General features: G+C 31.9%; 1 protein-coding gene across 2 annotated transcripts in view; it reads right to left on the reverse strand.

Moving 5' to 3' along the window:
• Positions 1–380: 380 nt before the first annotated feature.
• Positions 381–14,326, reverse strand: part of LOC126895740 (GAS2-like protein pickled eggs) — a 43,211-nt gene continuing 29,265 nt past the window's right edge. For both annotated transcript variants that reach the window (XM_050667928.1, XM_050667927.1), the window contains exons 3-9: positions 11,473–11,751; positions 11,066–11,290; positions 7,765–7,872; positions 7,490–7,583; positions 6,919–7,009; positions 5,468–6,321; positions 381–1,625 (exon numbers count right to left, since the gene is read on the reverse strand). In XM_050667928.1, the coding sequence (XP_050523885.1) occupies positions 1,186–1,625; positions 5,468–6,321; positions 6,919–7,009; positions 7,490–7,583; positions 7,765–7,872; positions 11,066–11,290; positions 11,473–11,751 (2,091 nt within the window). In that variant the 3' untranslated portion in view covers positions 381–1,185. The remainder of the gene's footprint in view (positions 1,626–5,467; positions 6,322–6,918; positions 7,010–7,489; positions 7,584–7,764; positions 7,873–11,065; positions 11,291–11,472; positions 11,752–14,326) is intronic.

The raw sequence follows: 14,326 nt of genomic DNA on the forward strand, positions 1-14,326 counted from the left end.
AAAATTTATGCTAAAACATCACTAACGCATTTAGCAGCAATGATGCCATCAGTACGTTGCAGATATACACTTCATTTGTTTTTTTGGTAAAAAAAGAATAGCGCCGTAATGGACTACGCTTTTAATAAAATACAGTTTTGAAAACTAGAAACATCTAAAATTATCATTTACAACTGAATTACACGTAAAACAGAATGATTACATTACTAAATCGGATGTAACCAACAACCGCGAAGAACTATGTAGTCTACCAAAAATGGTAGTCGCCCGTTAAGGAGCGAACGAGTTATATGTACAGATCAAGTGTAGTTGAGACGTCCAGAGAAATTCACTGAAGTTTTAATACAACGTGAAAATAAAAAAATATTACAATATTATTATAAACATATTTTTCGTGTTTATTTTATTATTGACTTCGTTATCATAACAATACAACGACGAGGTTGGTAAAATCTAATGATTTTTTTCAAAATAATGGAAAGGAGCACATAGTATTAGTATTATTATATCATATATGGTTATACAATTTTAATAGTAGTTCAATGACTAATAATTAATATTACAGAAGAATTGCTTTTCGACTTTACTCGTAACAACCATCGGCGAACGCCGTTTATAAATATAATTATTATTACAAAGATTAAAATCAGTAATTTAAAAAATATACACAATTATAATATTATTACATTATATATTCTTAATAACACGCGCACGTCATGTCTACACGAATGAAATCGTAAAGCAGTCGCCGATATAAACTTAACACGTTAAGGCCATTTTTTTAGCACCATCCGTTTGCACAAAAAGTCGTTGTTTCTGTCGATTACAAATCCTCCGACACAAAAAACAACATAACATTTTATAAAATACAATCACGTTGTACAGTTAGCGTTAATAATTTAAATACACATGTATATAATAATTTTACCTCTACGATTAAACCCTGTACATAATAACAACTACAATAATTTATTTATAATAACAAAAAATATATATTAGCGACTAAATTTGACTCGCTAGATTATAATTTGTTGGTAAACATAACAAATAACTTGTTTTCGAGGAGATGTGTGGAGTGGGGAAAACCGAAAATTAGAAATAAGGAAATATAAAGGTAGAAAAGGAGAATTTCGTATAAAGATGAGGCAATACTGGTAAAAAAGATGATCACCACAATATAACGTCTTAAGATCTTTGGACGGGTGCCGGGATCCTGGTCACCATTGCCGAGTCCGGCTTCGAATCTTTCCTCGGACTGGGCGACAGTGCGGCGTATTGACTGATAATGTCGGCCACTTGCTGACAGAAAGTGTCGGCCGTAATTTGCGACCGCTGTTTGCCTGTCCAGTGTCGACCACCGGTAGCGTTCCAAGTGTTGTTCCTGCCGAGAGCGGCCACAGTCGTCACCGGTGTTGGACGTCCGTCCATGGACGGCGACCTGCGGCTCATTTGAGGCGTAGGCGTTGTCGAGCGGCTCACCACCGACGATACTCTTGGTTGTCTGGACGATTGATTGGTAGAGCGGTTCCGACGGAACGGTGACTGTTGAGGGCTGGGCGTCTCTTTGCCACCAGCCGAACGACTGCGTGGCGGCCGGGTGACCCGTGTAACCGGCGGAGGTGTGCCTGCAAATACATAACGACATTAAGTTTTAACGTGTACGCAAAGTACATATAATTGTGTCGTGTTAAATCGTGAAAAACCTGACAGTGGACACCGCCCGCGGTTACGGCATAGGAATAATGACCGCATAGGTGTGACTCAGGTGTAATCGTAAATCAATGCGTTAGACTTAAAACACCTAATGTTTTTTTTATATTTGCTATCAATAATTTATTTTTATGGGCGTCGAGTGGTTTTACAAGGCACTAAGCAGCGGTATATTATATCGCTGGTTAATTCAGTGTNGTTTTACAAGGCACTAAGCACCGGTATATTACATCGCTGGTTAATTCAGTGTTTTAAGTGACGTTTGCTACCAATTCCACGAGCAAACTTGAGAAGGTCTTCTTTGTACAAACACTCATAATAGAGATAATAACAAAAAGGAAATATCACTGCGGATATTTTCGTGGTGTTTATTTAAGATCTAGGTTACACTGTTGAAGACTCCCGTTGATATATGGTGTAACATTTATCAAAAACAGTGGGAAATGCTCGAGATCAAAGGTTACTACTATTTTTCCTTTGATTTTGTCCCCTTTTATTCGGAACTGACACCCTAACCCTCTTCGCCATATAGTGAAAAGTTTGCCAAACACGTACTCTGAGATTACAATTACTCCCAACAACTTTTTTTCCCCTATGTGTTTCGTTTCTATATTTTCATATTTATAAACAAGAAAAAATAGATTTCAAGTGAGCAACCTATTCTCTCAGCTTCATTAACAGTAAATGGTTTACCCCGCGAAACTTATAAAGAGAGTCTTCTGTTGATTTCGTTTTATAATCAAGAGGCAAAATTTTAATGCATACCGTCACCAACAATTAAAAAGATATTGTTCTATTCTTGTTTTAAATTCGTTGAAATACTTGTTTGAATATTGAATATTATATTACGTAATATAAATTTAAATTTAACATGAAATTTGCATATAATGTAAATTTTTTAATATAAATTAAATTTAAGTATACATTTTCTGGAAAAAAATTGTTTATTTAACAATTTGAAAAACGGCAATGGCACACTTTGGAATGTCTCCCTAATTTATTCTGTCCTTTTTAATTAATCCAATGACTTGTTTTGAAAAATACTCATCATGTTTTTTCACTCGATAAATAATTTAATTTTTACTGTTTCTCTCTCTCTTTTATTTTTATGAAATACTATTGTTTTAAAAGATAAGTTGTAAATACTGCACAGTTTCTACTTAATAATGATTTAATGTGTTGGTTTTTATAACTGTGATAGTCATATTAAACGTTCAAGTCTGTACGATAAAGACACTTACGATTAATGGACTAATAAACGTCGAGTATTAATAAAAGCACGTTACAGTGAATTGCCAGACATGTCAAACGCAGTGGGTAACGATAAAAAAAATTAGTCTCACATTTCAAGTTTTCCTTCCAATATTATTTTTATTAAAAGTGTTGCTAAATAACTATCACGCCACAAGTTTCACCTATGAATCATAAAAATCATTAAAGGTTATTAGAAAGCTCTTACGCAGGACCATGTTCGATAACTTTACACCACAAGTGCATACAATGCATGTAAAATTAATAAATTACCATTACGGTTGGTGGATTGTGCGAAATTCACAGTATTGTTTAGGCACAGGGCTGAATTTCTCAACAATATATATGTAAATAAGTAAGTGCAATGTATTGGACACGATCTATGATAAATTATACGGGCGCTATACGATATTCATTATAAATACATAATTTATGGCGAACGTCAAAAGTAGGAGCTGAATAAATTTTGTACTGCGCGAAATAACTAATATGACATAAATTTGACCGACGAGGCGAAAACGCATAACTTGATTTCGACTTTACAACTTGATCAATAAAGTTGTACGTAACAAATAATAAAATCGGATTTTTAAAGAAATATGCATCGTAAAAAATCAAACAACATTGCTGAGGGCTGCGTTAAAAAATTATTTTATTTGAAAATAATAATAAATACTGGATTATAAATTTACGAAAAACGTCAACGCTCAAAGCCTTAAATGCTACTAAAGCGGAGAGTTTGTGTCGAGTAAAAAAACCATCAGTTGCTATTTAAAACCTCTTTTCGGGTAGTTCGGTCTGCAAATAATTTGCATGGAGTCCTCTGCGTTTACGATCACCTGCTCGAGATGTTCGATCCAATTGAAACTTAGTGTGGGCATACTACTCTGTTGACAGTTGCAGAGTTGTTAAAAAATAAAATAAAAATGAGACCCAAATCACCGGGCAACACTTGTAAAGCACTCATACGTGCAGGTTTTGGTTCGTCGTGTCTAGTGTGGGCGTCATAACTCTCATGGTCCGTTTGTGCGTCGTAATAGAAAAATATAGAACTCGAGATAAACAACACTATCCTATCCTATGGAGCTCGTTGAGGTGATGTATAAGCCGAACAACTAAAAACACGTTGTGCCACTAAGATTTCGACACTGCTAGTGCTCGTGAGAAGGCGTTTGAGTTTAATTCACTAGGACAGAAGGTTGGTCAAGACACAAAATCAAAAACTGCACACCGCCAACGTAATTTCACGGTCTTTAAAAAACACAATATTGATTTTAATCCGTTAAATTATGAAACTACCTATTAAATCATTCTTAAGAAAAACACAAATTGACTAGAGCTTAAGTCGCGGCAAAAGTATTTTTTATCATTAACCCACAAAAACAGTATGAGATATTTTCGTCAAATAATTTAGGAAGTCTTTACGACATTTTTACCTCTAACAGAAAAATATTTAACAAAAAAATTATCGAATAAAACCCAGCGACTTTAAGTATCACTAAGCCAACTTTTTGTTAATTTGCCACTTAAATTTACTCAAAACTTTGAAATTATTTAATATTTTTCAAACAAATGTGTAAATAATTCTAAAGTATTGTACCAATAGTACAATGTTCTACCACTCTTTTCCTACGCACAGTTCATTTGATTTTCTTACCTGTGATCCATTTGTACATTTTTACTAATTAATAATTGAAGTTCAAACAAGCATGCAAGTGACACACGAGCATCCAAAGCAATTAATTTAATTATTTGTTCTAAATGTACTTAATGTTACACGATATTCTATTTTAACGAGTTCGATGGATCGGCGTACATAAATGTACCTATTTTCAAAACGAGAATACCAATCGTAGCAAACTGCTGTTGGCTATCTATCATGCACGTGTGGGTCGTCGACTGTGTAGTAATACATTGTAAAATTAATTATTATACATAATCAAGTCTTTGCGGTGGTCTTATCCGTGAATAACTGTTACAATACAAGCACACCGACAGCAATCTCAAATATTTGCCGGTAATATAATAAATATTGAATTCGCAGCTGAAAGATTAGTGTCAATTTAATATATATTAACACCCAACCGTAACACATAGCTTAGTAAAAACGATAGCAACATACCCTAAAGTATTAATAAAAGTTTTAATTTACATTTGAGCTTTAAACGCGAGTTTCCACTAATCTGCACACCGCACACCAACAAAAAGTATTAATTATATTTTACTGCATGGAACACCATAGAACCACAACTTCCTCGTTAACGATGCGAAGTAAACGAGTTAGTGGAAACCGGACAAGGGAGTTTTCACTTTTAATTGTTAAACAGAAAACAAGCAAGTAAATTTCGCAATATAAATGTTAATTGTTTCAAATTGCTTAATGCTAAAAACTTGAGTAAATTTATCACATTTGTGTTCAAATATTACATGAGTTCGAGAAAGTTTAAATGGGGATCAATGAAACCTTTTGTACACATGTATTAATTTACTGAACTTTGGCGCTTACCGTTAAATTTTGGCGCAACATTTGAATTTTGATTAGCGGGTGGGGTGGTTACAACTCCCAAACTTCGGTAACCTTCGTCTGATACTTCAGAACCACTGTCGGTACCTACTGGTTCGGATTTCTTAGCATCTTTAGTACTCGAATGCGATTTCTTTCGAACTCTTAAACTGTCTGACACTCGATATACTGGTGTGGTGTCTATAGTGCACTCTTCTTCTTTAACTGTCGAATGTCTTCTTTCGATGGCCATTACAGGTGTTGGATTAAGAACATGATAGTGTTCAGTCCCTCTGAAATTATCCGAAACCCTGCACGTGGACGTTGTATCAATGGTTTTTCCATCGTCTATAGCGTCCAAGGAGTATTTTTTCTTGGGTTCGAATAACTCGACGATAGGTTCTCTTGACAAACGGTCTTGAAATTCTTTTGACAATTCTGATGTAAAATTGTCTGATATTTTTGCCGTTGGCGTGTCGTCCACGCCCCTTCGGCTGAAAGATGATGAACGACTTCTGTTAACTTCAGAGGCACTGGGCACTAGTAAATGGTCAGTTGGCGATACTGCTCTATAGAATTTTTGACGGCTGGGCGTTATAGACCTTGATCTATTACCATTCTGCGGTTGAACAGTTAAACGTTCGATGTTTCGTGGGGTTGGACTTCTGCTTCGCCTGCCCGTTTCTAAAGGTGCGCTCAATCTAGTGGTAACGCGTGGAGATGGCGATCTGCTTCGGTGGCGACTAGCACGTTTGGCCGTATTCAAACCTCCAGTAGTCAAACTTAGACCGCCAGGGTGACCATTTCCGCTGCTGCCGGTGCTTGACGTTGACGACCTACGTGTTCGTGGCGGTGATCTATAGACGACATTCATAATTTATTTGCTTATATATTTTATAAAAAAATTTTAAGTATTTTATTTCGATTTCTCACGGTCGTTAAAGTCATCATTAATTTTAAAATAACCTCTAAGAACTTCTCTGATATGCTTAACCTCAAACAAGCTGAACAGCAAAAATTTGATTATTTACTTAATTTAATCATGCACAACGTTTATTTTTAGTCTTGATCTTTTTATTTTATTTAATAATGTCCAGTTTGGATTTTAATGTAGTCTCATAAACAACATGAAAGTCACCCGCAAACATTTACAGTTGGGAACGCGTATTTTCCACACGATTTATGGGCCAATCGAAGTACTGAAACCGTTTTACGGTCACATTAATAATACTTTACTCTCATTCTGTATATTAAATACACTATCGTTATTTTCTATTTTACTTTGCCACTAAAAGATAAGTCATGCAATATATTCTACTTCACATACGCTAAACTCATTACATAAAATAAATCAGTATAAACTTTATTAGCGAAATACTATAAGTTTGCCATAAANAAATAAATCAGTATAAACTTTATTAGTGAAATACTATAAGTTTGCCATAAATACCGACCTGTCGTAGTGGACTTGAGCATGCGACAATTCCAACGTGGGCCCGCCGCTTTTGATTCCAGTCAGTTTTGCGGACACAGGTGCTCGATGTGCTGTTTAAATGAAAACGTTGTATGCCAAAAGAAAAACAAAAAAATAATAATAATAAGCTACATACAAGCAATGAAAAGCGTAAAAACATATCAAACTATGTAGGAGGTATGGCTATTAAGTCAATACACTCTGTATGCTACACACTGGTGAACAATGTTGGCACAACGTGCCAATTTAACGCAATAATTGTCCCAATAACTATCCTACACTGTTAATATTATTTTTATTATCAACTTTGTAAAATATACAACAAATGATGCACTTTTATTTTATATTTACTACACTTTCTACAGATTTATTTTTTTATTTACTGCTATCATGACCGGTAAAATAAAATTGAAAATAAATAAACCCAGTTTTTGTGCAAAAAAACATTAATAGTAATAATATCAATAATTTATAGTAGTCATTTACACCATAGTAGACAATAAAAACAGTATTTTCCTGGTGGTTTCAATCTATAGGAGCAAAAAGCTTACCAGTTTTGCATCGGCATGGATCGTGTTTATCCAAGTAATGAGACAGCGTGTCCCATCCGCCACCCACTCTGACCATAACGTGGCTTCTGAGGATCTACAATGGCCATACAAAACGCATGATGCGCATAAATTAATACCAAATTAAACTTGACATAATCTAATAACCACAAGGATTATGTGTAAATACTCGATTTGAATATCTCAATAACGTATTCCATTAAAAACGAGTAAGTACACTTAATCTATGCTCGTACTGTAAAATGGTGCGAACTCACCCTGACGAATATCAAAACTTTAGTGTCACCGATCCGGTATTTTCCCTCGGACACCCTAATCATTGGAAATTGAGTTGGGCACTTGCACCTTTCCACCAAATCTCGTACCTTAACAAAGTAAACAATACGTCAACGTATCACATCATAATAACACTACAAAATTGAGTTTGCGCTGTAGCGTTTGTCGTCCGCCATTAAAAATAATAATAAAATATTCTCATAAATAATTATTAACGAATAGCATAGTAATTCAGTATATTGATATTAAACGGCGAACGGTTAAATCCAGTTAAAAAGCAATAGTTCAAAACTAATCAAGTGGTACGATTTTATCATATATACTTCAGGCACGGCCACCGTACGCATCAATTCTATTTGTATGCGACGGCTCTTATGAATACGAGTTTACAGCGAATTAACTCGCGATGAATGATTCGCTGACATTAGAAAGTACATATTAACGTTACAAACTAATGGGTCGTCACGTATTGTGTTTCCGGAATGGTATTTTAGCGAGTAAACTTTAGGCATTCGAAAAATACCANTTTTAGCAAGTAAACTTTAGGCAATCGAAAAATACCAATATGCAAAAAATTTCACCAACAATCATATATTTCAATAACGTGTTATCGAATTCTTCGATATAACATCTATACATGCCACTAGTATGTAACAAGTAACTAAACATCCCAAACAGTTATTCAAGCTGTCATGTTTGTCTGACAAAAATACATTAATTCAGTTTAAGTTAATGACATCTATTTAGATTGTTAGTGGCAATTTTCGATGATTAAACACAACCATTAAAACTAAAAAATTGAAATCTGTGAATACACTACACATATTGTTTTTGTTTTCTTGAGATATTCTGACTTTATGCCTTCACAGCGGAATTCAAAATATAATTCAAAATATAATTTAAAGTATTCTTTTTATCTCGACGTTTGCTACAATGAACAACGCATTCGATAGTTATTTAACTCTCTCGAATTAAATTGTACATTTTGATCTATGTTATTTTAATTACTACAATAGCGAACAGTCTACTTCTTTCTCTGGTGTCATTGTACCGACTTTTTTAATTACGGGTAGATATGTATTATTCTTATAAATATATACACGAATGTGTTAAGTATATTCGATAGGCGGCATTTAAACACAAGTAACACCTCAGGTCGGACGCCGACGTGGTGTTTGTAAGGTCGGCAACTTCGAAGTAAACCTAACGCTTTGTTTTCGTTAATTCGCAATGTCACGATGATTTTTTTTCGTCCAATAACAATCAAGGCCGTTCACACGAACCGCGGCAGTAGAGAAAAAACTGAAATACTTATTCGAGCATCACACCGGTAATGAAAAAGAGAAAAAATAAAAATAATGTCAAGCAGCGCACAAAAAACACATTCCAAAATACAGAATAGCATCCGCTAACAAAATGTGTATTACGCAGAAAATTTACATAAAATTAATTTATGAAACTACAATGTTGTTAAAAAATGAAAATTATTCTCCCGTCAATAAATCCATGTGTAACATTTTGTATTGAGGTTTCATTAAACCACATAGACTTTATTTGTATGAAGTAATAAAACGTTTGGAATAGCATGTAGAAATATTCACAATTTTTACATTAAGCAAAAGTAATGAAGATGCCGACATTTCCATTCTTTGAAATTCAACAGCGAGTTCAGTCACTACAAAGTTTTTTTTCAACGAATCATTGACAGTCATCGTTTATTATGGTGTACTGGAAATATTTCAAAAAATAAAAAAATTTTAATGATAAAAAGTTAACTACAAAATGAATAAACTTATATTTATAAAAGTAGCCGTGTACTATACTAGTCATTTAACTAGTTTATTATGTTTACAAACTGTACTTTCATCACGCTCGTTACTCTTTTTTATTTAAATCATCAGTAATTTAATCAACGAAATCAGAAAATCTTGCAAATAAATAAAATAATACAATAAGTAAGCTGAGTTTTACGTGCCTTTGGACACAATCAAGATTAAGTAAATTGAAATAAATATAGTGAATATTACATTGACTATTTTATTAATGATACTCATAATAACATTTCATAACTTAATTTTTTTTTAATTTCTCTACGGCTTTCGAATTTAAAGGTGACCTAAACTAGATACCTGGAAAACAGTAAATACAACACAGTGAAATTTCCTAAAACCGGTGGCTATTTAAAAACAATAGGTGAAATTAAATAAAAATTCAGTGAAATTACAAAATATGAACTTCTAAAATGTTATTTTACATAACATACCAAAATATCGTATAATTTAATCTTAATCTTGATTTTTATTCATTTTCTTTTAAACATGATACTAGTTAAGTATCTTATAAAGTAAACAAACCACTAACTTCAAGTAATTTAAACAAATTTGTAACTATACGAGTAACTTCAAGAAAAATTTTAATGACATTATGAGCAAATCATTTTTGAAAAAAAAAAACTAGCAAAAACAACGAATTTCAAACTAAAAACTATGAACAGAAGAAGTTTAATAGTAGTTTTTCTAGTTTTGTATAAATCTTTGTTAAACTATTAAAATCAACACAATGCACTGTAATGGTACAGTTTAGATGAAATGTTGTAAATGTACTATTATTGTATGATTACTCGTATTATTGTATAATATGCGGCAACATCGTGTGGGACTTTTGCATTCGCGTTATGTGGTGGCGGCGCTGGAAAAATGTTGTCATGCCTAACAAAGTGATAAGAAGATAAAATAATTGGTTGGTTATGTTTTAAAAAAGAAATGAAATACGTAATGATATCTATGTATTAAAAAATGAACACTTTTGTTTTTCGTTTTCTCTCTAAATAAAAACTAACAAGTAACAAAAAGATTTTTCATGATGAATTAAATGGAAATATCAACAAACTATGTTTGAGAGAACAGCGAATAAATACGCACGAATATCAACTATATTTGAACTCCTACATCAATGAACACTGCATCACCAGTACAACTGAAATTAAGGTTAGAAATATAACTACCACTAATCATACACATACTAAATAGTACATAAAAATAAATACGTTTATTTTTGTATATATTGATATTTATATAAATTTTTAAATTGTTGTTTAATACAGAAACGAATAACTACTTCTAATGTTAACGAATTGTAATCAAAACCAATTTTTAATTTGTAAAATAAATTAAATACCATTTCAGCACTTTAATACAAAGGTATAGTAATTATTTAATTATATANATTCAAAGGTATAGTAATTATTGATTTATATAATAATTGTATTTTAATACAACTTACCATTTCATCTAAGCTCTTTAGATCATTTGTGACAATTTGAGGTAATGGACCATATTCAGTTAGGTCTTCTCCGTCACTTAAATCTGTATCATCTTCGTCATTAAAATCAGTACCCTGTGAAAATTGAGCATACTTCTTATCAGCTGCAATCTCCCGGTCTATTTGTCTCTCCATTTGGACTAACATTGGGGCTGGCACACCAACTCTAGCACCTCGCCTGGCCACCTAACATGATGTATATGATGTTTAATTTAATAATAGTATTGGAACTTTAGATGATGTTTAATTTAATAATAGTATTGGAACTTTAGATGATGTTTAATTTAATAATAGTATTGGAACTTTAGATGATGTCCATTTATACAGTCGACTATAAAAATTCCAAATGAGTTTTTAACTATATTCACCTCTAACAAACAGAGTATTACATGTTTTTCGTTTTTGCGCATGATCAAGTCATCAGTTTCAAATAGTAAACATTCAAAAACACCTAATCCGTTTCTACACCATGTAATAAAATTTGAAACATTGTCTCTGGCAAAGAACGTGCCGGGTTTGGCTCCGGGTAGGTATCTAACGGCTGGTAACTGAAGAACTATGGTAGCAATGCCGCTAATATTAGACTTTCCGGCCGCTTGTCTCCGGTTCACGTGGTCTTCGGCATAATTCCTCACGCAATTAGCATGCTAGAAAAACAAAATTATATTTAGATTATTCTTACTGCTTTTCAGATCTACACAATCATTACTACGCAAAAACACACGAAGCTAAATAAAATTATTGAATAAACAAAACAAAATTTTACAATTCTTACATAATATAATTATATGTTAAAGTCTATTGAAACTTGATGAAAACCTAACGACTACGACTGCGTTCTAGTTGTTGTTTGCATGTCAAGGTCGATTATCGAAAACAGTATACACATAGAAGTACCGTGTATACTTTATATGAATATAAAATACAAAATATATTTCTTCATTGATTAAATTTTTTTGATTATTGGAAGTTAAATTTAGTTAAATACTTGTAGTTAGGCGTGGAAATTTCAAATATTTATACGCATCAAGTACCATTATGTAATTTTTAAGCATCCACCTTTAATATTGAAACAAACAATAAACAAAAACAAAATTTCACCGCTAGTAAATATTATTATAGCATAGAATATTATTGTCATTGTTCTTGATAGAAATATTTAGTTGTTATTAAAATGTTGGTCAATCTTTATTTCGAAAAATGACCATACATAAAGAAGTAAAGTAAATTGGGTCATTTCATTGTTATTAAAACAAGGTTAAATTTTAAAGGCTTCTATGTACTTTTAATACACATAAGCCCTTATAAGAATAATTGACATATTATGTCAAAATTGATATGCATGTAATTTAAAATGCGTTAGGAAAATGGCTAACTACATAAAATAGCAATGAATATTTTCATGGTTAGTTTATGAAAACATAACTTTTAGAACTTTAGATATATATACCTAAATTCCTGACATTTTTTCTAGAAATTGTTGATTTTTTTTCTACGAAAATATAGTGCAGTTTATTTGGAAGGACAAGATTGAAAAGGGTATTATTTAAATTAAGAAAAAATTCTCCATGAAATAATGTGTTTCTAATATCATTTATAAATATTGAAAATTGAACATTTTCATCTAACTTTATTTTCCAATGTCATTTTAAATAATAACTTATTTAATTGAATTTATGTGGTAACTAAAAAAGGTGAAATTTAATAATCCAAGATATAATTTTATTCAGAATTTATTGTAATATTATTCATATTGATAGGCTTATTATGAAACGTTATAATTTATTTTTAATTTTAAACTTTAACATCGATAAAAGAACGAACTGCAGTAATTTTTTTTTAATAATACACAATAATATGACTAAAATTTATAAATTTCAAATTAAAAGAATAACTTTAGATTTTTCAACGATTAATGATCGAAAAGCTGAAAGCAAGCACAATATATAAACAAATATGTTAACTAATACTATAAAAAAATGCTAAAAAAGTCAATGTAGAGCAAAACGAATTGTATCAATAATGAACCATGGATATTTTTCCAGTAAAATGTCGATAACAAAACTTAAATCGAGAATACTCCAATTTTCTCTTAATTCAATCTATTGTTTGTCATTTCACTAGAATTGCACAGCATAAATCTATGTCGTTTTGATCAAATCAAAATAAGATGTGTGTCACTTTCCAGTAAACCGGAAATCATCTGCGGTTACATCTAAAGAGTCAAAATCATCCAAAATTAATTAATTTTTGAAATTAATATTAACTTACTACAGACAATAATACAACGCGATGCTTTAATTTGACAGAAAGAATTTAACTAGTAGAAATTTAAAAGTGTCTAATTTCAATATTAGTTGTTTTTATTGTTATTCCACGAAGTTATTTAGTAAAATACAGTATTTTCGTTTAAATTTATCTGAGTAATTATAGGCACGAATATTTTTTTTATGAGCTAATTTATTCTTTTATCTCATTTTATAAATATTGAGAAGACAAATTGGTTATTATTTAAATTTTTTGGCCTATGTTGATTTGAAAATCTACTAAGGTTATTTAAATATCAATTTAACCATAAGGAATTGAAAGTTCATAGTAAAATTACAATTTGTTGGTTAGCGTAAAACTCGTAACAATCACATAAATGCATTTAAAAAAATGCCATTAAACGAAAAGTAATGTTCTTATAAACTGAACGAAGTACAATAGTGACGGACAGAATCATCGTATTAGGTCGGGCGATATCGTTACGGCTACGGTTTACAGGAGGCCTGACCGTTATGAATGAATGGTAGTTTTTTAGTTTTTACACGTTCTGGCAATACGTCATAGCAATGTTATTCATTCGAAACGCCACCGTGTCGTTTTCAGTGGCCAAGTAACCGATGATGATATACCGATCGCATGTATCAGATATCATAATCACTGCTACCTTTGACTGACAATATAAATGTTCCTATAAAAATGTTAAACCTACTGAAATAAAACTACTTGTAATACTATTTCGCAGTTAATTCTGTAATACGATAAGACACTCGTACTATTCGCCCTAAAAACCGGTTTCCAAAATACAATAAGTTGATGCTATTTTTTCAGCCCATTCTGTTAGCAAAGTCATTAAAAGTGATACGATTTCTATAATTACGAATGTTAGTCAATGGACTTGAGAATATATACACACACATTAAACAATATTCAGTACTTTAATCTCATCCTAATAAA

This window comes from Daktulosphaira vitifoliae, unplaced genomic scaffold (genome assembly GCF_025091365.1).
Source record: "Daktulosphaira vitifoliae isolate Bord-2020 unplaced genomic scaffold, ASM2509136v1 Scaffold_1, whole genome shotgun sequence".
Taxonomy (NCBI): domain Eukaryota; kingdom Metazoa; phylum Arthropoda; class Insecta; order Hemiptera; family Phylloxeridae; genus Daktulosphaira; species Daktulosphaira vitifoliae.